General features: G+C 32.4%; 1 protein-coding gene across 1 annotated transcript in view; it reads left to right on the top strand.

Annotated features, from left to right (window-relative positions):
• LOC129224583 (neuropeptide Y receptor type 5-like) overlaps window positions 1-15,203 on the top strand; it is a 53,921-nt gene extending 38,718 nt beyond the window's left edge. Inside the window, exons 2-3 of the mRNA XM_054859065.1 lie at window positions 9,931-10,252; window positions 13,250-15,203. Of these exons, the coding sequence (XP_054715040.1) occupies window positions 10,023-10,252; window positions 13,250-14,213 (1,194 nt within the window). The 5' untranslated portion in view covers window positions 9,931-10,022 and the 3' untranslated portion in view covers window positions 14,214-15,203. The remainder of the gene's footprint in view (window positions 1-9,930; window positions 10,253-13,249) is intronic.
• The last annotated feature ends 6,935 nt before the right edge of the window (window positions 15,204-22,138 follow it).

Raw genomic sequence — 22,138 nt, 5'->3', positions numbered from 1 at the left:
TAAAAAAAAAGGCTATTATATTTCATTTGCATTTTTAAACAGTTCAAATTTTGAGGAGAGATGTTGCGCAGACTGTGTATTGGTTTCTCGCTCATACTTTCGAACATAAGAACTTATACAGTTTGGATGTGCATATGAATTCGCAGCAGAAACATTCATATCGCTGGTTAAGATCTGCTACTCTGTCAAAAACTTCGTCTTGATTTGGACCTCCTTTTGTACTTTCTGATTTTCCTAAAACATTGTTTTCACTTTCAAAATAACTTGTCTGTGCATTTTTTTCTACCATTTTTTTAGCGTTTTTCCTCGCGTGTATTTCTTGTAGCACTTGTTGCTGCAATGACACAATATATTTTCTTGCAGCGTTTTTCAATATTGCGTCTTTACATATTTCAACAGCTTCACGAACTCGTTTTAGTCGGAGAACATAATTTTTCGCTTGATTCCTTTTGACAAACTACATATTCGTTTGTCAAAACTGTCTTCAAGATGTCTTCAATTGCCCACCAAAACTTTCTGAACTCAGTTTAGAAATATCAGACATTGCATAAATAGTTATTGTCACAGAAAAACATGAAACAAAAAGAAGTTTTTGGAACTGTGGAATATTTTTACTCGAAAACAATTACTTTGATAGTAGACGATAAATAACCTTGAACAGTAGTGGAGCGAAGAGGGGGGGGGGGAAACCCTACAGCCACTGGTTCAATGGCATCAATGCAAATTTTAATACAGTAGCTTATGCATATGAAAAGGTTGTTTTGATCAAAAAACCCCTTCATAAGGTATTTTTGATCAAAAAATCCCCTTCATAAGGTATTTTTCATCAAAAAACCCCCTTCAGAAGGTATTTTTGATTGAAAAAAACCCATACAGAAGGTATTTCTGGCTGCGCTGGTGACCTTGAAAAATATTGATTTACACAAAAGATTTTACACTTTAAAATCTTTTAGAGTTATTAATTTTTGTACACTGTTCAGTAACCAGAATGTTAAACAAAAAACGTCAGAGGTATCTCACGTAAAAATTGTGGAAAAGGCCAGAGCGGCTTTTATGACATAACTATTACATTAGTTGGCTTTCTAGGGTCCAAAAATTTCAGTTCAAAACTAATATTAAATTTATAGGTACGCACGTTGCGAAAAACGTAATGAACAAGTGAACCAAAATGGCCGCTATCTTTGATGGCCTGTAAAATTATTTCGCGCAGGATTCAAGATGTCTACCCAAGATATTCTCACATTAGAAGACCTACAGATCAAAATTCTAAAGAGAAATTCTCTGGACCTAAAAATTTTTACGGGACTACATTGTGGGGCCTGGAATATTATGCTTACAATTAGTATTACTGTTGTAAGGCAACAATTGTTTGTAACAAATGGTTTAAATTTAAATCATTCAATAGGGGAAATTACGTGAAATTTACCGTTTTCCATTCTAACCAAAACAATAACTTGTTTTTAGAATTTAATTTTTTAGCTTAATGTTGTAGCTTAAGACTAAACAAATTATTTAGTGAAATCTCGAAGTCTCTAAATGGTATAGTTGCTGAGATATAAGCAAAAGCAGGCCACAGAATTTCTGTGACAATCATACCAAGTTTATTAAAAATACTTAAAAATAGTTCGAAATCCACTGTATCAAACAATTTCGTTGTAGCCGCTTTTGCCATCATTTCGTTAAAACGAGACTTTTAAACGTTTTCAAGTATCAATCGAAACGGAACTGAACATTTCCTTCATTATAACTGATACGTCATTGTATTGATAACTAGTGGTACCCTCACGGTTTTGCCCGTAGTAGAAAATTAAAAGTTCATTCGGTTCGCCTGTATATTTACAAAATAATTTCGTAATTTACTCGTCCATCTTATGACAATTTTGCTGTGGAAAATGTTCTTAAAATTGAAATAGAAAAAGAACAAAATCGAGGTGCACACCCCTAAGCTACAAAATAACTTTGTGCGAAATTTCATGAAAATCGGCCGAACGGTCTAGGCACTATGCGCGTTACAGAGGTCCAGACAGCCTACAGACAGAGAGAGACTTTGAGCTTTATTATTAGTAAAGATCACTGCTATGATATTTTAATGTAGCTGAACGAAGTGGACATTACGCTGGAATGATCACCTTAATAATTAGGACTTTCTGCTGAAAAAATAACAGACATCACGTCTGTGGATTAACAAATGGTACGCTCAGATAGGGTAAAACGACAATAAATTTAGCTATTTTCAACTTTTAAAAAGTAAATTTATCAGGAAAATCCGTTTTCTATCGCCAGTCTCGCCAAGCGACTATCTTAGAGCATTTGCGAGTTATTTTTAATTTTTATGGAACGTTTAATAGTTTTTTTTTTTTTTTTTTTTTTTTTTTTAAGGATTAATGATGGTAATTAGGATTTTGTGAGACTGCTATTCTTATTTTAATGACGACAATGGGAAATATTGATTCTTATTTGAAAATGTGTTTTATTTATTCTACTGAACCTTTTCTGATGAAGTGTTTTGGAACTATTCTTGACGTAGACTTTCAGAGGAAAGTCGATGTTACTTGAAAACGCTGTGATTTTTCTAATGGGAATTTTGGGCAATCTTTTCTTTTTTCTATTGTAAAGTTTAATGTACTATTGTCCTCATTGAAATGAGAATTAAAAACAACTGTTGTGCTTACTCTAATTTTAATGGTAGTTTTCATCGATTTTTTTGGTATTTTGAACAGGACCGTTGACGTTGTTTAGAAACTGTTGAATTCCTTCTGATGTGGATTTTAAAATTTTGATGTTCGCACTCACAAAGAGACATTTTAGGAATTACATTAAAATTACGATTTGTAGTGATTGTTGACGCTGTTTGGGACAATTGCCTTTACAATTCTAGGCGTGTTTCTCTTTTTTATTCTGGACATTCGTCACCTGATCTCCGTTCTGTTCTCCGGCCAGAATAATATGCAATAATTTAGATAGCCGGAGTAGCGCTGGGCACCATTTGACGGGAATCGGTATTTTAAGGAAAATGTTTGACTTTAAGAACTGTTTACCTTACTCGAATGGAAATTTTAAAGGACTGTCCGTGCTAATTTTTTTTTTCTACATCTATATGTTTTCCTGATTTATAATGTGTTGTTTTTGGTAAATATTTATTGGTTATATTAAAGGACAAGAAAAAGTTGTAAGTAAATCTTTATCCGAACAAGAATTCCAAATGAATAAAAGCATTCAATAATATTTAAGCATATAAACAGGAAATTGAAAATAAATAAAGGCAACTCCATGGAAAACTGACTGATACTTTAAAAGCAAAACAGTAGCTATTTTGATAGAGGTTATTCACAAATAACATCACGCTTTGAGGGGAGGTCATGAAATTGTGAGTTTGAGACAAAAGGGAGGAAGGGGGTAAAAAAGTGTGATTTTTTTTAACAACAATGCTTGTATATTGTAGCGTGACATGTGACGGGAGGGGGAGGTTAAGATGAAGTGTGACACTTTGTGACATCGGAAGGAGGAGTGTCAAATATGATGTAGAAAAGTGAAGTGTGATATCATTTGTAGACAACAGCTAACAATGAACGCAAAACATAAATCGTATAAAAGACCTTTTCCCTGCACCACTATATTTTTTAAAGCTTAATTTTGTACCTCAGAGCCAGACTAACGTAAGTCAATTACTACTTACAAAGTAAGTAGTAAGTAGTGTACAAAGTAAGTAGTAAGTAGTAAACGTAAGTCAATTACTACTTACAATAATTACAAAGGATTTTTTTATTTTAGAATTTCGTTCTCGTTTTGCATGCAGTGCACTAATGAACGGAAAATCGCAATTTTTCAATTCAAATCAGTCAGTCTCTGCACTCTTAATTCAAAAGAACGAAAAAATAACTCTTAAAAAGAGTGAAATATATTGCGGGTGCATTCATTCTTTCTGAGTGCTAGCTTTATCGAAAAAAGACGCTTTACGAAAAAACCAAGACTAAAATTCGACCTTATTCGCGTGAAATTCGGAAAAAATCCTTTTGATGAGCGAAAAATAAAAACATTCTTTAAAAGAAGGACTCAAAAGCATTTTCATTGGTTCGATTCTGTCACGTGATTTTGTTTAGGGAGAATCTTCTATACCTCCACGTTAGGCTTAACTAACGTTGGTCGCGAATACCAAGTGCATGTCGCTATCTAAATGTCTCCATTTAATGAATTTAAACAATATTTGTTGCCGAATGAGATTTCTAAAGGAAATGCACAAAAACTACATGGTAAGTGCGAAGAATTTTCTTTTTTATTAAAACTTGTAACTGTTAATATGTCTTGAACTGCTCGTATATCGTTACAAATCACCCACGTGCAATGTTGCGGCGAACTTTTTGTAACTTTTCCTTCCAAATTAATGAAACTTTCATCAACAATTTTGTTTCGTTCATCGAATCAAAAATATGACATTTGAAACCGTCGTTACCATCTTTGGTGTGTGTGTGTACTGTATATATATTTTAGGCAGGTGTTACAGACCCGACCATGCGCAAATCTATAGGTCGGATACCGAATCCGCTCCCGATGGTCGGAGCTCCAACCACTGCATAATTTTAAATTAATCAAATATTGTTTTGTGTATAATAAACTTTAAAGAGTATCATGAACTTTGTGTATTACACTCATTCATGTGTAACGGTCCATTCATTAATTAAGTAAGGGTCCTGAGAGGGAGGGGGTTAAAAATTCTCTACATACCCTTGCTTGGGGAGGGGTTAGATCCATTCTTACGTAATATTTTCCAAGCTGATATTTTATATAGGAATCCGCGGTCAAGTGGTTTGGCAAATATTATATTTCATTTGCTTCAGGAAGGTAAAAGTATGTATTATAGGATGAGCTGTTTTTTACTTGTGTTTCAAAGAATGAAACGTGTAAAATATAATAAAAGAATCGCACTGTGTTTTGCATGTCTTATTTTTAATTATTATCGCATTATATACAAAAATTATTTGTCGAAAAAACATTCGGTCTAGATTCCTTACAGTAAACATTTCTTTACTCAAAAATGTTAAAAAAAAATAATGATAGTTAATTTAAGAACGATCCCAGTGATGCAATATTTGTTATTTTATTATTGTGAAGAAAAAAAAGAATCTTACGTAAGATGGGGGGGGGGGAGTCTTACATACCATTACATAGGGGGAAGGGAAGGTCAAAAATTGCCAAAATTGTCCTTACGTAATTAATGAATGACCCCGAAGAAACAAAATTGAATTCAAACGTATGTCACAATTTATGAGTGACTTTTTAAATTAATTTGGACTGATGTAACTTTTAAAACATTATTAATGTTAAAAGGCACACCGAGAATATAAATATAGAGTTTCAAAATTTTAAATCTATTTATTTGGAACTGTGTGGGTTTTTTAATTTTATTTCAATCTTTAGATTGGGAATTGTACGTAATATTGCACATGGGTGATTTGTAACGATATACGAGTAGTTCAAGAAATATTACCAGTTAAAGTTTTAATAAAAAAGAAAATTCTTCGTACTTACCATACAGTTTTTGTGCATCCTCTTCGGAAACACTAAAAATAGTTTTTTTTCCCTTTTTTTAACTTAAAAACTATTTTTTTTTTTCAAATGATATAACAGTTTTAAATTCAAATATACAGTATAAGCACATGAAAACACGTTTAAAAAACAATTTCACCAAATGAGAGTGAAATGATTTTACCTATTTTATTCTAAAAAAGAGTGAAATAGCGGCTTTCCAAAACGGAAAGCAGCCACTCATTTAGGATATTAATTTAGTCTTAAAAAAGAGTGAAAAACACTTATCAAAAGGGAGTGAAATTAGCTTATCCAAAAGGAGTGAAAATAACCGCTCCACAAAAGGAATGAAATTCACTCCTATAAGGAAAGTGCGTTTTCAATACTGGAAAGGAGTGAAAATTTACTCAGTCTGAGTTAAAATCGCTGGAATTTTTTAAGAGAGTGGGATACAAAATTTAGTTTTAAATTGTTATAAAGATGGCAACTGACTGACACGGTATTTTCAGTACTGTCACCTAGTAACCATGTTTTCTTTAAAAGCCCCCTTTCCAAAATGTATTTTGTAAATTCAACAATTTAGTTTAAAACATCCAAAAATCATTTAGTTTAAAACACCCAGAGCAAAATTTCTTCTGCATAATCTAATCTACATTTTCCATCTGTTTAAATGCCACGGGGTTTTCCTTTCAAAATGGGTAGAAAATCAGAAAATAGAGACCCTTTATAATTCTGCGGATATGATTCCTAATGAGTCGGCTTGACGATACAGTTCCTAATGAGAGGAACTTAATGATGAAACGAGCGGATTTTAGTGTCGATGAGGTTTCGCATAAAAAATAGTGACTTGATAACATTTAATACTTAACAAGAAGCAAAAAATTGAATATGAAACAGAATGGGCTGAAAATAAAGGCTCTCATACATTCAACACTCACTTCATGAAAGGGATCGCGAAGTCCGAGTCGGAGTCATACTGCTTTTGAGGTGAAGGAGTCGGAGTCGGGTGTGGAAGGTTTTAAATTTCAAGAGTCAGCGTTGGAGTGATTTTTTGAGTAACGCAGTCGGAGACTCTAAAATTTACGAAGTTGGAGTTGGTTTCGGTGTCGGTAATTGTCCCTCCGACTCAGAGAGGAGAGAGAGAGAGAGAAAGAGAAAAAGAGAGAAAAAGAAAGAGAGACAGAAATTGAAAGAGAAAAAGAGAGAAAGAGAGAGAGAGAGAAGCAGAAGAAAATCAAAATGGTCCGTTCCGCAAGGTCATGACAGAACGGATATCTGCATAGATGAAAGATATTTTTTGTAGTTCAACTTCCCTTTTCTATCCCTCCTTTCGCTATAGTCGTTTTGCCTACAAACCATAAGTTAAAAATAAAAGACAAGTACGAAGTACGAATACTTTTTATGCTAAATTTTTCCTAAGTAAACAGGCCCCTCCGGCAATACTGCTCTTTATTTTTGTTGAAATTTGATAGATTAAAGGTAATTTAAGAAATATTGGGAAACTTTTCAGAGTTAATGTATTAATTTTGTTTTATAACTACTTCAATCCACTTCGGGTATCACCCGGAGTAGACCACCGCCCTCGATCCACCCTTCCCGGTAATGACGCTGCTGCCTGAACTTATTTCAGTGGTAATTATTAATTTTATTGCACGAAATTTAAATAAAATAATAGATAGGAGAATACGTGGTTCGGTACAACCCCAGCTTCGTACTCAAGCTAACACCAGGTATTTTCTGAATTTCAAAAAAGTTATGCAACAGCAAATGTACCTAAATATATGCACCTAAATCTGAAGTATCAAATAAATTACATGAAAACGATGAAATCTTGCAGAAGGACAATGAATCAAGTACGCAGTAAAACCGGTTTTAAGCAACACCTTTCTTTTTGTTTATTGGTTCCAAAATGTCCCACCATCTTCCTATCATCTGCTTATACGAGTATATCATGTTCGTTGAACTTTCGAAATATTTTTAGAATAAACTTCAGTGAAAGCAAGTTTTTCCATGATTGAATAATAACATTATGAAGTGGAAAAATGCATAAAAAAGAGCTGAAATGATTAGTCTTTTTTAAGGTTTTTTTGCTAGAAAAAATTACAGTTGATTGACGAAGAAAGGATGAAGTAAAAAAAATACATAAACATATCATTATAAAAACTGCTAATGGCTTTATGTTTTACAATGCAGCTTTTTTCTTGGCATTTTAAATTGGCAAAATTATGTCTTTACATTGTATGACAGTTATGTCATATTTTCTTACAGATTTTTTTCTTCAGCATCACTTTCTTATTTACTTAATCTATCGTCATCTTACGATAAACTTCTTTCGAAAGTTACTAACAGATTTTACTTTTGTTTCCAAGTAAACTCATCTTCGGAAAAGATAATTACCGTCCAAAGAGCTTCAGTTGTTACTTCAGTTGACAGAAATATACGCGTTTTTCCACTATTGTGATAGTATCAGTTTTGCAATTTCAATGTTAAAATTTCAGTTGTTATTCTGCCCTACTTCTATATATTTGCATATACAGTAAAGTTTCGATTATCCGAAATTCTTCTAACCGATGTCGGTTTCCTTAAATTTTACTTATTTATTTAATTAAATCAAGTAAACTGTGTTTTTTTTCATGGTCATCTAAGACAGTCAATCGTACATTATATGTGCAACACATTATTTGTGTGTTTATGACACCTCTGATATTTTTTCCCCAAGCTCGTAGTAAATGTTTAGACCAACAGGTGGCGCAGTGGTTAGGCTTTGGTTTCTTATTTCCGAAGGCGCCGGTTCAAACCCGGTCGGTGGATTTCTCTGACGAACAAAATAGACAGCTTCAACGTCGTTTGCTTATGCGGCATGTAAAATATTCTTTTGAGTATTCGCTTTGCTTTGAATACTCTTATCAAAATTGAATTATTAGTGTAGATCCAGTTCGAATGTTGATTAATTATTTCTGCTATGCTAGTTATTTTTTTTTTCTTAAATTAAAGAACGAAATGTGAAATTTACTGCATTATTAATAACACAATCTCAGCCTTTCATCCCTTCAGTGGGTCGATAAAATGAGTACCAAACGTGCTTGAGAACTAAACCATGGGGTTTTCGCGTTAGACTGACCACCTAACCGGAACATCTGCCTAGCACCCCAGAGCCCTTGGTCAGGAAGACTGAGATGGGCACAGTAGGCCTTGGCCCTCATGTCTTGTCGTGCCACTGGGTTTGGTTTTAATAACACAATAAATATCAAATTAATACGTCTTATCAACTTAGCGTTGCATTTTTTAGTATGTTTGAACACATTTGTATAATTAGGATACCATCACATACAGAAGCCATTTGGTTAATGCGTACATGTTTAAATCCTAAGTTAAAGTTTCTGCGACACTCCTGGCAGCCATTTTTAAGAACTCACTTTTATTTGGAACTAGCGGTACCTGAACGGCTTTACCCGTAGTAGAAAATTAAAAAGTCATTTGGTTCGCCTGTATATTTACAAATTATGGATGATGAATTTCTCGCCAATTCGCTATGTTAATTTGCTCGCATATGTTATGGTTCCACGTTATGATAACTTGGTAATTTATTCGTCCACAGAATAATGTGATCGGTAAAATTTTCTTAAAATTGGAATAGCAAAAGAAAAAAATCGAGTTTTCGAAAAACCTCTATGCTACCAATTAATTCTGTGACAAATTTCATGAAAATCTGCTGAACGGTCTAGGCGCTATACGCATAACAGGCATACAGAGACAGAGACCCAGACATCCAGAAGCAGATTTTCAGCTTTATCTTCTTCTTATCTTATCTTCTTACTAATAATAAAGCTCAAAGTCTCTCTGTCAGGATGTCTAGATGTCTGTGACGCGCATAGAGCTTAGACCGTTCGGCCGATTTTCATGAAATTTGGCACAAAGTTAGTTTGTAGCATGGGGGTGCGCACCTCGAAGCGATTTTTCGAAAATTCGATGTGGTTCTTTTTTTATTCCAATTTTAAGAAAAAAACTATCATAAATTACGAATTTATCATAACGTGGAACCGTAACATGGGCACAAGCCAATTGGCGAGATACGAAATTATCATAACGTGGAACTGTAACGTGGGTACAAGCCAGTTGACGAGAAAATTCACCATACTATATTTTTAAATATACAGGCGAACCAAAAGACCTTTTAATTTTTCTATTACGGGCAAAGTCGTGCGGGTGCCACTAGTTATTAATAAAGATGTTTGACTAACCGAAGTTATCTGGGAAGGCATACCTTTGCGTTAATCGAGGTTCTATTGCACATAGATGTCCCGTCCCAATGATTTCTTTACTAACATTTTAAATGAAATTATTAATTATGTTTATGTGCATAATTTAAAAATGTTCACTCGAATTTTGATATTTCATCATTAACAGATATTCCAAAGAGTCTAGCCTTCAGTTTGAAGATTTCAAAAACTTCTCGACGGATGCTATCATAATGGATTAACTCTACTCAGCGCTTCGTCATGTCCAGCTTCAGTTTCAGTCCTAATGGCACAGAAATCAAGCTCAACTTCAGCTTCAACTTCAGTTTCGCCCAAGCCTTGGATGTCTTGGATGAACACTTTTCTAACGACAAGGTGTTCGGCTACAGTACCGAAACGATAATAATCACTTGCTACGCTGTGTTGATGGTGATGGGGTTATGCTGCAATTTAGTGGTCTGCAGTGTCGTCCTTACCAACGCGAAAATAAGGTCAGTATGAACTGCTCCCTCTGTCACAAATTAGTCGCTGCATTTAAATGTTTTTGTATTGATTATTGATACTGATATTTGTATGGTTTTTCCTTGAATAATTTTCAGAGGTTCTAAAGGGCTACGCTTTTAATTAACAACATTCAGTTACCAAGAATTCCTTGATGATGTTATATTCAGTGTTATTGATAAAATATGTTATATATGGAGGTTCATTTGTGATATTATTAGGTACGGTAGAATGGAAAAAAACAGGGCCGTTACTATTATTATTTAGCTTTTATTTTCGTGAATTAATTTTATATATATATATATATGTTATTGCAAATAATACTCAGCCCACTACAAGACACTTAAATATTCAAACATCAACGAAAGGCACCTGTGGCCCTTCTTCATCATATTTTAAATGCTTACTACAATAATCCATTTACGTTCCTTTATTTCTCAACTCACTTTTTTACTCATTCATTCACTTATTTTCTTGTTCATTCACTATTATATTCACTTATTTATTTTTTCTCATAAGTTAAAATATTATTTCTTTTGTTTATTGTTTCATTATTTATTCATTCTTTTGATGAAAAATAGTTTGAAAAGCCAAATAAAAAATACTTAATTAGAAAAATATCTCATTTTTTCACGCTGTCACATGCAAAAAAATAGTGAAAAATGTGCACTTTTTTTTTTTTTTTTGAAGATTCAAATATACTGCCAAGAATGAAATATAACGTTCCAACGCAAATTTCATTATAAAACATTGTTATTTGTTTATTTATTGTAAAAAGTACAAAGAATTTTACGATTTGTTTATTTTGAAAGAATGTAAGCTATCTCAGCTGTTTCACTTTGCCCCACATTCTCCAACTTATAACGCAAAAGTACTTCTGCAAAAAAAAAAAAGATTAAAGTAGTTTCTATTAAAAGGTTTGTTTTTCCTACATGTAATTATTCTGTGTTCCAGATACGAAAATTCATCTTTAAAGAGCCGCCCTTCCTCGAGATAGGATAGTATTTCTATAAAACAAGTCTAAAGTTTTGTTTTCACTTTCTTTGTTCCACTTCTTCAAGCAACAATAGTTACAAGAACATATTTTAACACGTTACATTAAGTTAACAAAAATTTTAAAAGTAAGAAGCCACTTTCCAAAGAAATGCTGGCAGAGTTATTCGTAAACAGTAAAAATAAAGTACAAGTCCAAAACTTCATTTTTTACAAAAGCAATGAGTTTCACGTAACATGATCAGTTTTTTTCTATGAAGCTTACTTATCTCACTTTCTTCAAATTAATATTGATCAACTCTATTGAAAAACCAAGCCTTTCATCTAAAAACTAATTTGGGTCCAGATAATGAGGTTTTAAAATATTAGTGGACAAAGCCTCTCTGCATGTTAAACACAAAGCTCAAAACTTGTATCGGTAAATCTTAAATTCTAAATTATGTTACCTGTTTATTTTATTAAGTGCTTATTTTCCTCTTGCAAGGAAAGGAGATATAATTTTTTTTTGTTAAAAAATGTGATATTATTAAGAAAGTTATGTTTTACTTTAAATGTGTTGTTAATTTTTAAAATTCTTATTAATTTAAATGTTTTCCATATTTATTTATTTATTTATTACTAAAATACTTTTAGTTACGTTTGCTACACTTTTCTCACGTAACTAACATAAAGATAATTACTAAAATTACTACCTTCCTTAGCGTTTGGAAATCTATGGCTAAACATGTATGTATAATTTTAATTATTCTTTGATTATGACTTCCATACAAAACGTGTTATATAGATTACTTCCGTAAAGGTAAAAAATCTTCATTCAACAAATTTATTTTCATTCGTAATATATTTCAAATAATATTATGGGAAAACTTTCAAAAAAATTAAAAAACATAACTAACAGCAAAATTGTGAAGTCTTTTTTTTTTTTAACAGTAATAAAAAAGGGAATATCTGTTCAAATTTCGCAACTTAGGCACAACATATCTCGTGCAGAAGAAAATATGATGGTGAGATGGAATATTTAATTTGATACATGTTTTATAGTAATCTTATTTGAAGCTTTTGGGTTTTAACTATCCCCATCCCTTCAATTGAAAGTCGGTTCCAGCTAAAAGTAATTTTCTAAGAAAAGTGTAAATTACCGTAGCAGGTGCCATACTCTACTGGGCATCTGAGACAGTTGTATGGTGTAGATCTTCTTACCCATTGTGTCCAAGAATGACCTTGACCATTCTAAGCAATTATAACAAAAATACTAACAAGTGAGAAAAAAAGCTGTTGGCTGCAAAATAAGAAAGAAATCTAAGGTTTCTCAGGTATCAATTGCTTTAGATCAAGGATGAGATAAAATTAGCAATCCTTACTCTAGGGGGTCTGTTTTTTATTCTTGTAACCTCTTTTTTCATACAAAAACTATTCTGAAACCTTCAGTTATTCTATACAAATTAAACTCAAGTATAGATACCCTGAAAGTAGTGTTAAAAAAAAATAGTTTGAATTTTGACATTTTGAATTCAAATTATGTTTTTCGCAATCACGAGTGCGTGTATGTAGGCGTGTGTGTTTGTGTGTGGGGGTATGTGTACTTGTGTGTAGGGGGTATGTGTGTGTAGGCATGTGTGTTTGTGTCTGTGTGCAGGCATGAATGTGTGGGTAGTTGTGTGTATGTGTGTGTGTGTGTGTGTAGTTGTGTATGTACGCGCGTGTGTGTAGGACATGGATGCAACCTGGAGACGGCTTTCGCTATAGGAGCAGCATCGTGAGGACCCGGTCGACGGTGATGGTGCGGAGGGTGGCGGTGGGAAAATAAAATGATAGGACATCAAAACAGTCAAGTGAGAACAATAAGCAATCGTGATTGCTCAAAAAAAAAACCTTGAGTTTTACAATCAACTGCATTTTATTTTCTGTTATTAGTGTTTAAATGATAAAAATATTTCTTGGACATGCTATACATTTCTGAAATAATTTTTTTTAAATTGCTCTATTTTTTCTAGATCCTCAAGAAATGTCCTGGTAATCAACCTCAACATTTCTGACATCATTCTCTGCGTGTTTTGCATGCCGTTTACTCTGCTAGTAATCATCAGAAGAAGCTGGTTCCTCGGTGCGTTCCTTTGCAAGATGGTTCCTTTTGTGCAGGCGTCAACGATATTCGTATCTGCTGGAACTGTACTCGCCATCGCTGTTGACCGTTACAATGCCATTTTGAGTTTCAACCCTCAAAGTCCAAAAGGGGGGAAAAGAGAAATGCTTTTGAGCACGGTCATCATATGGATAACAGCTTTCGTTTTTTCCGTGCCCATATGTATCTTTCAGGGAACTGTCCCCGTGGGACTTCCAGGACTACATTTTTACTACAAATGCATCGAGATGTGGCCAAGTGCTGAATCCAAAGGCGTCTACACAGTGCTGACCCTCGTGATTCAGTTCGTTATCCCAGCTATCACCCTACTCATTACCCACATGAACATCAGGTCTCATTTGAACGCCCGCGTTTCCCAAGACGACAGCAGCAAAACCTGCGAAACACCCAACATATCTGTGAATCATGAAAAACTAAAACGAGATTTGCGCAGAAATACTCGAGCCACAATGGTCCTCCTCAACATCTCGATAGTCTTCACGATTAGCTGGTTGCCCTGGAACGGACTCAATCTCCTAGCAGAATTCAATCCGAATCTTCTGGGTCCAAAAGAACTTTACCTGGCTTTTGCTGTGTGTCACATGACTGCCATGTCATCTTCCGTCACCAATCCTATATTATACGGGTGGTTGAACAGTAATATACGTCGTGAAATGGTTAGGGTAGGATGGGTGATTGCAAAGGCAAGTTCTGCCCTCGTCTCGAATCGCAGTTCCCACAGTGATAATTATGGAATGACTCAAAATAACACCTTGATACGCTCCTCAGGAGAATCTACACTAAACAAAAGCAATAGCCACGAAAGTCATGTTTAGTGGTAGAATTACCGTGAAGATTTAACATACTAGTACATTTTGAACTAGAGAAGGATACCTGATAAATAACTTTAAGGTTGAATGCAAGAAAAAACGGTATACTAAACTCTTGAAAATTCTGTAGACTAATTGGCAAACTAATCAGAAAATAACTTAAGGGATTTGAAACTCATTGCTATTTAATATAACTTGGAATAGAGAAAACTAAAGTAAGTTTTTGACTTCGCAAATATACATTAGTTTTGAATACATCTCTCTTATTCATTTCTTGAGATTATTCAGTAGGTTCAAGTGGGCGATAAAAGGTACTTCAAACAAATTCGAAAAGTCGAAAAATGCTTTTAAAATAAGTCTAAAAGTACAATGTAATATAAAAGAATACCACATTCTATTTTTGTGTACTGTTGATTCACTTGAAAGTGTAAATCTTTAAAAAACCTTTAACCTGTTCAATAAAAAGAAAACAAACAAATTCAAGCTTATGTACCTGGAAATTGAAAGAAAACTTGGGAAATTTTGCAACAGCTCTTTTTACATAACAAAGTCAAAACAGTTTATCCTGAATACATATACAGTGATTCAAGTGAAATATGTGCTAACAAATGTGATACAAAGAAAGGTTTTGAAGGTAAAAATATTTTAGGTAACAATATCTGTACTTTTTCTTTTGGCGGTATGTCAAGCGTCTCAATGTCTTGCATCTAAACAAACATTCCATTGTCACTGCTTTATATAACCTTTATGATGATTAATTAAATTAGACGTTTAAACGATTTGTTTCCGACCTGAGACCTGGGCGGACCCAGAAAAGGAAACAATTAAGAGAGACAAATGTTCCAGACATAAAAAGCGTTCAGAATTCTTTTGTTTGACTTGCGAACAGTAGAAATAATTATTTTCAGATAATTTCACAAGTTAAGTCATAACAAATTTATGCCAAAATATTTGTAATCAAGGAACGAATGGTTGGAAATTTTTACCTTATTGCATGAGTTGAGATTTTAATAAACGTTGTTCATTAAAGCGTAATGTATTATCTTTGGTTTCAGAAAATGAAAACAGCAAAACGAAATAGGTACATACTAAGCGTCAATAAGTAATGAACAAAAGAATTATCTTGAATAAAAATTGATTTAAAATCTCTTACTTTTTGAATTAAAATACTGATATCCTGTATTTATATTTGAAAGTAACATACTGATACATTTTATTATCGTTCAAACGGTCGCTTTTTTAATGTAAAATAATGTTCCGAGGAGCTTTCAAAAATCAGTGAATCATTTTTTATGAATAAGTTTGTATTTATAATCACGCTATAATTTTCTATTTGCTAACTTATAAGATGAAAATAAAAGTATCTCGACTTTTTACTTTTTCTTTTTATAGTAAGTAGTAATGATGTGTACATAATTGTTCCTAAAAAATAAAAGTGCTGATAAGAAATAAAAGTAAAAGACATTTTTATCTTTTGACGTACTTGTTGGTAATTTTTATTTCAACTTTACTTTAAAATCAAAGAACAAAAACTTACAGGTGCTCCTTAGAATACAAAGTAAATGTCGACTTTTGAAAGAATTATATTTCTTATTCAAAACTTCTTGAAGGATTGTTCAATTTTAGGAACGGGTTTGTTTGAAAAATTATTCTTCTAAAACTTGATTACCATTCATTTTTATTTTAAAAACATTGTATAACAAAAACAAAATTCAGAAATTCTTCTTTTTGAAAAACGTTGAGTTTATGGATTACAGAGACGAAAAACGGAGTCTAATAACAAATTATTGGAATAGATCTTCCAGGATAGTATTTTTTTAAATTTATTTTTAAGAAATGATACTCTAAAAAATCAAATAGTTAATCGATTTTCAAGAAACTATTATCAGTTTTCAAAAATGCAAACCGTTTAAGAAAAAATAAACATTGAATTTCAAAAGTAATGACAAAAAAAAAAAAAAAAAAGGGAAAGAGAAATATTCTTAATAAGTTTGAATTTTTAAATTAATTCGAAAAAATCTTTTCATATTAATTAAACAGCTTCAAAAAGGATTTGTAAAATCAGTCAAATACTTTGTATTATCTCAAGTTGCTTTTTTTTCTTTTAAATCAGATTTTGTTTTTTGCAAGCAAATTTCTTAAAGAACTTCATTAAAAATCTTACTATGGAAAATAAAAAAAGACAGGAACTAAATTCAATTCTTTGCAGGCCATAATTTTGTAAAACATGCTTAATGGAATATTCGTTGCCTAAAATGGAATCGAAATGTACAGTCAAGTGGACTAGTTATGAACTTTATTGGAATATTCATTGTGAAAATTGATTCATCATTTACAGTCAAGTGAACTAGGACCAGTGCCATTTTTGAAAAAACTGATTGACTGTGAAAAAAATATGCTTCATAAAGTTTTATATATATTCTGCTTTAGGAATCTATAAATAGCAGAGTAAAAAATCGAGGCAGTGTTCTAATAATTCTAATAGATTACACAAATAACCGAAATCGTTTGTTTAAATATGCTGACTAAAGTAATTTTAGCCCATAGATATTCCTGAGGCAAATCAATTTATAATCAATCCCATGATTCAGTAAGTTACCGCCCTATAGCCAGGGCTAAGGCAGAAATACATGAAATACACCGCCAGTTTAGTCAATTCCAGCCGAGGACTGCAGTTTCGTGCTTATTAGCACTCATCAGCCCGGCATAGGAAGATAAAGTTAGATTTATGAATGAGCTGGAGGTGGAAAACCTCTTAAGGAAGCCAAGCCTATATGCCGGGTCTGATGATTGCTAATAAGCACGAAACTGTAGTCCTCGGCTGGAATTGACTGAGCTGGCGGTGTATTTCATGAATCCCGTGATATTTTTTTCCTGTTAGTTTTTAAGTTAAAGAGTGAAAGGTTGGAAAAAGTTAAATAGCTAAGATAACTTTCATTTTTCTAAGTGAATAAATTGGAAAATGGCCACACTACATAATGGAAGAAAAAAGTATTGTATAATGAATCTTGGGGAAAAAAAAATGTTTTTTCATTTTTTGCGAAAAGATTGTTTCTTAAGAAAAAAACTTGATGTCTCCCCCCCCCCCCATATTTTGGAAGGGGCATAATTAAAAATAAACTATTAAAAAATATATTTTAGATTTGATTATTCAAAATATTTTGCATTAAATGAATAAAAAACTAAGCAAATGAATAAATAAATAATGAAACAATAAACAAATAAATGAACGAACTGATTAAAACTGCATGAGAAGAATTAAATGAATGAACTGATTATGTAATGCATGAGAAAAATAAATGAGTGAGTAAAATAGTGAAGGAATAAGTGAACGAATTGAACTATTCACTTAGCCCTATTAACTTCTCCGCGCGTGCACTTGACAAATTGTATTTGACATTTAAAATGAATACATAACTAATATCAACTAAGTAAGCATTGTACTGGACATCAATAAATTTACTCTTATACTTAAAATGTTAATTACAAAAATTTTATCATAATAACAAAAAATATTTCTGATAAACCTCAAAATAATGCAATATGTGTATCAAAATTTGAAAATGATTTGTATTCTTTTTTTCATTGATCCTTAGAGTAACTTATACTCGTATTTTGAATGAAATCAACTGTAGGTTAGGTACTTTTCACTTTGCCCCACTACTTAACTTTATTTCGTATTCTCTACCATAAATTTTACAGTCATAATGACTCCATTTTTTAACAGTTCGGTAGTTTAATAGTCACAAAGTGAAAAGCATTTATTAACAAAGTAAATGAAAAAAAGTAAACTAGATGACACTAATGAGTTTAAAACCAAAACTAAAATTAGAAAGGTTCGGAGAAGTATTCACAGCAAAAGTCGTCATGGAAAGACTAAAAGGTGGGAAAGAGCAGAGATAAAAATCAATTAAAAGCGAGTTGGTACCCGAAAACTTCAAAAAATCCGATTTTGTATATTTTATGTGTTCATAATATTCAAATCAAAAGCTTTCAAATGATACGCCCGAGTTCCTGTTTCTGTCTAAATTAAAAGCAACCAAATTTATACGCATAAAACATGTAAATCAGGCAAGGAGTCTAGTTTATTAACAGCATTTCAAATGCGGTTTTCTCAAAACGTCAAGTCTTAAACTCCTATTTCTTTTTCTAGTAAACTACTTTAGATTTTATTCTAATATTTTCAGAACATTGCTTCTAATTTGTTCACCTTTATACTGAAGTGAAGTTTTATATATATATAGCTTTAGGAATCATACGTTTTCCTAAACAGCTGTTTTTATGGTCAAAAAGTGTTTTCATTTGTTCAGAAAGTTAATATTGGTTACTAATAATACTATTGGTAATTTAACAAATTATGAAACTGAATTAACATTTCTCTTTAGTTAACTCTTAGATATATCTTAAAAGAGCTGTGTACATTGTAAGTGTCAATCCTCGAAATTTTTTGGTATATGAAATTTAGCAATTTTAAATACTACGCGTATACAGGGTACCGACTTCCTCTAAAAAGCAAAGCAAGAAAACATGTCTAACGGAAAAAAAATATAAAGCTGAGCAAATGAATAACACAAGAAAAAGTCGAAAAGGAAAATGAAAAGAGAAAAATATACGTTTATATTTCAGAGTAAGAGTTTCCAAAGTGGTCCAGAAAGATTTCTAGTGGTCCTCGTAAGTCTGCAAGGAATTATGTCATTGAGAAGAAAAAACAGGTGAAGCAAGGATCCCAAGTTACGTGCTATATTTGAAATTAAAGTATTGGAAGATATCGGGTTTCTTCCACAAGTTTCAGGTAAAGCATGCCTCCCATTCGTCGAAGCTGAACCATATGACTGGAGCTTTGCCTCAGCATTTCCTAAGCCAATGATTTGACTTGCAAATTGGGGTCCATGCAACTGAATTTCATATAAGTAAGTTACCACTGTAATTTAAGAATTACATAATTGCCATGGAACAGTTTTGAATTACGGCTTCCATGAAATTTATTTAATAAAACTATATACAGAATATTATACCATCGAAAAGTAAGGTTCCTATTAATTTTACAAATATACAGCACTGTCTATTCTCATTGAAATTTACCTCATTGGAAAAAAAGATGTTTTTCTATTTTTATACATCATCACCATCTTTTTCTGTGCATTATTGTCAACGGTGCTTTAACTTCTGTATCGAGTGTCACATAATTTCACCGCCAGAGTGGGACATGACAGTTAACAAACCACTCCGTTCTTGATTGCAGTCCGGAGCTCGAGTCTAGTGATTACCACTTGTTTCCCAAGTTTAAGGGACACTTGGATTGCCAACGTTTTCGAAGCGATGACGAAGTCAAAAAAGGGGTGAAACGCTTCCTCAACGGATTGGCAGTGGAATTCCGAGACACTCGATACAGAAGATAGGACACCGTCGACAATAATGCACAGAAAAAGATGGCGATTATGTATGAAAATAGAGAAACTTTTTTCCTTCCAACGATGTACATTTCAATGAGAATAGAGAGTGTTGTATATTTGTAGAATTGATGGGAACCTTACTTTTGGTTCAACCCTCATATGTATTGCTTATTCAATAAGAATACAAGATTTTACATGACTAAAAAAAAAGTGCTCCTCTGTAACAAAATGTCGATATCAAAACAAAAAAGTTTTGGAACCTCTGTTTTAAAGTAATACTAGATTCAACTGGTTAAAAAACTAACATTATCCAAACTATATTTGTACAATTTAATTAACTAACAATCATACGACTACAAGAAAAGTTCGTACATTGATAAAAAGTTCTAGGGGCTAACCACAATGTAGACGTTACGTCAAAAAGTTGAACTATATTTTACCAAAATAATAACAGGACGTAATCCTCCCAGATCAAAGAGTATATTTTCGTCCAGCTAACTATTCTACCATTTTGGATTCATTTATTTCAGCCCTTATTTCTAGTTTTTAAAAAGATCTATTTCCCAATTTAAGGATAATTCCGCGGTTGAAACTCGTATAAAAGATAATAGAGTAGTCTTTTTTTTCCTCTCTCGAACGCAATTGGAAGAAATACTAATATAGTCTGTGAAACAACCAGTTTTGTGTTAAAAAAAAGAAGAAAAATAAAAGAACTTATGAAGTACAGAGTGTTTTTTTTAAAACCGCATGTATAAATTTGTAAGTAAATAGTTTAGTTTTTATAAAAATACGTATCAAAGAAATTTGTTTTCTAGTTCGAAAAATTAGCAAAAAGCATTGATTTTTCCCCAAGTCATGTGATTATTAATTAATTTATATATATTGATATTTCTGTCCACACTCAACTTTTTTGGGTATAGGTACAACAGCATTATTTTCTAATATTTTAGAGAAAGTTGACAACTCTTTTTGAAATAAACAAAGCTTTTAGCAGTAATTGTACTTAATTTTATATTTCACCAGATTTTTTATTTCGTGGCAAAAATATTTTTTGAGCACACGGAAGGGATCTTAAAAGTAAAAAAAAGAAGAAGAATTTTGCTTTCAACTACAGTTGAACTCGCTTATAACGACGTAAAGGGACCGCGGTATTTGCTCGCTATAACCGAGTGTTCGTAAAAAGCGAGTTCGTGGAAACAAAACATCATAGTTATTTTTTTCTTTTTTTCAATTTTTCAATCACTGTGCAGCATCAAACAAGTTGGTTATTTTGCTTTGAACTGTTTTAATGTCTCTTGTTTTGACGTCAATGTTGAACGCCATTGTTTTTAAGGAGTACACATATACACACTTCTCTAATTTTGAAAATGTTTCTTTACTCCACAAATTCAAAAAAGTGTTGTCATCGCTTGTTCTCAAGATTAATGATTTATCACTAACTTTGGTCGACTTTGGAACGCTAAAGAAAATTTAGTAAAAAAGGATAAGTGAGCTGGTAGTCAATAGAAATTTTACGAATAACAAAAATATTGCTCGCTTTAAGCGGGGTTTGCTTGTTAAAAGCGAGTTATGTTCCCCTAGATTTAACATTATTCTGATTTCCTCACTAAATCCGAGTTCTTGTTAAAACGGGCTTGTTAAAAGCGAGTTCAACTGCATTAATAAAAATAGGACGCACTTATATAACACAGTTTATAGTAAAATTTTATAACACTATGATTTGACTTGTTCTATTCATTTAGTTATCTTTGATATACGTATATTTTGCTGAAGAAATTCAACAGTCATTTATTTCACCCCTCTGTAGTATTTACACCTCTGTCAACTTTAACCCTACCAATAGTTTCCATCTGAAAATATATGATAATCTACTGCAAGTCATTCGCCAGGAGAATAATGTATACTTACAGAGAATTAATGCCGAAAAATAACTTTTGGGACATAAAAAATGTATTATACGAACAAAAAACCGAAAAAAAAAACTCTCCAGATAGTTAAAAAAGAAGAACAAACACGGAACCATTTCTGTGTTAAAGAGGATAAAAAATAGTTTTTGTGAAAAGACAGAGAACGTTTTTACGCAAGACTAAATTTACATGCCCTAATTTCTTCCATATTCTGTACATTGGCAGCAAAAAATACATTTTCAAGATTACGAATTAAAAAAAATCCCTCACGATTAAAACTTACAAGACTCCTAAAAAAATATTATAATTGCTTTCTGAATTATATTTGAAATAAATTAAAACCATTCAGCGCTTAACATCTAACCTCCAGACCCTGGTATTAATTTGACTTTTTTTTTTTTTTTTGAAATCACGAATTGCGATAGGACTCTACTTGTTGGGTTTCTTGTTCCAATAAAAGGCAATCATAATTGCAAAAAACATAATTTGAATTAAAGAAGTTTAAGTTAAGATGAATGCTAGGGCTGGATGCTGGATTTTCTGTACTGGATGCACAGTAAAATTGTAATTGCTTGATTAATTATATTTGATACGAATTAAAATCTTCCAGGGCATACATCTCGCATCCAGC

The sequence above is a fragment of the Uloborus diversus genome, chromosome 6 (genome assembly GCF_026930045.1).
Source record: "Uloborus diversus isolate 005 chromosome 6, Udiv.v.3.1, whole genome shotgun sequence".
NCBI lineage: Eukaryota > Metazoa > Arthropoda > Arachnida > Araneae > Uloboridae > Uloborus > Uloborus diversus.
The sequence above is the reverse complement of the archived record's forward strand: the minus strand, read 5'-3'. Positions and strand labels throughout refer to the sequence as shown.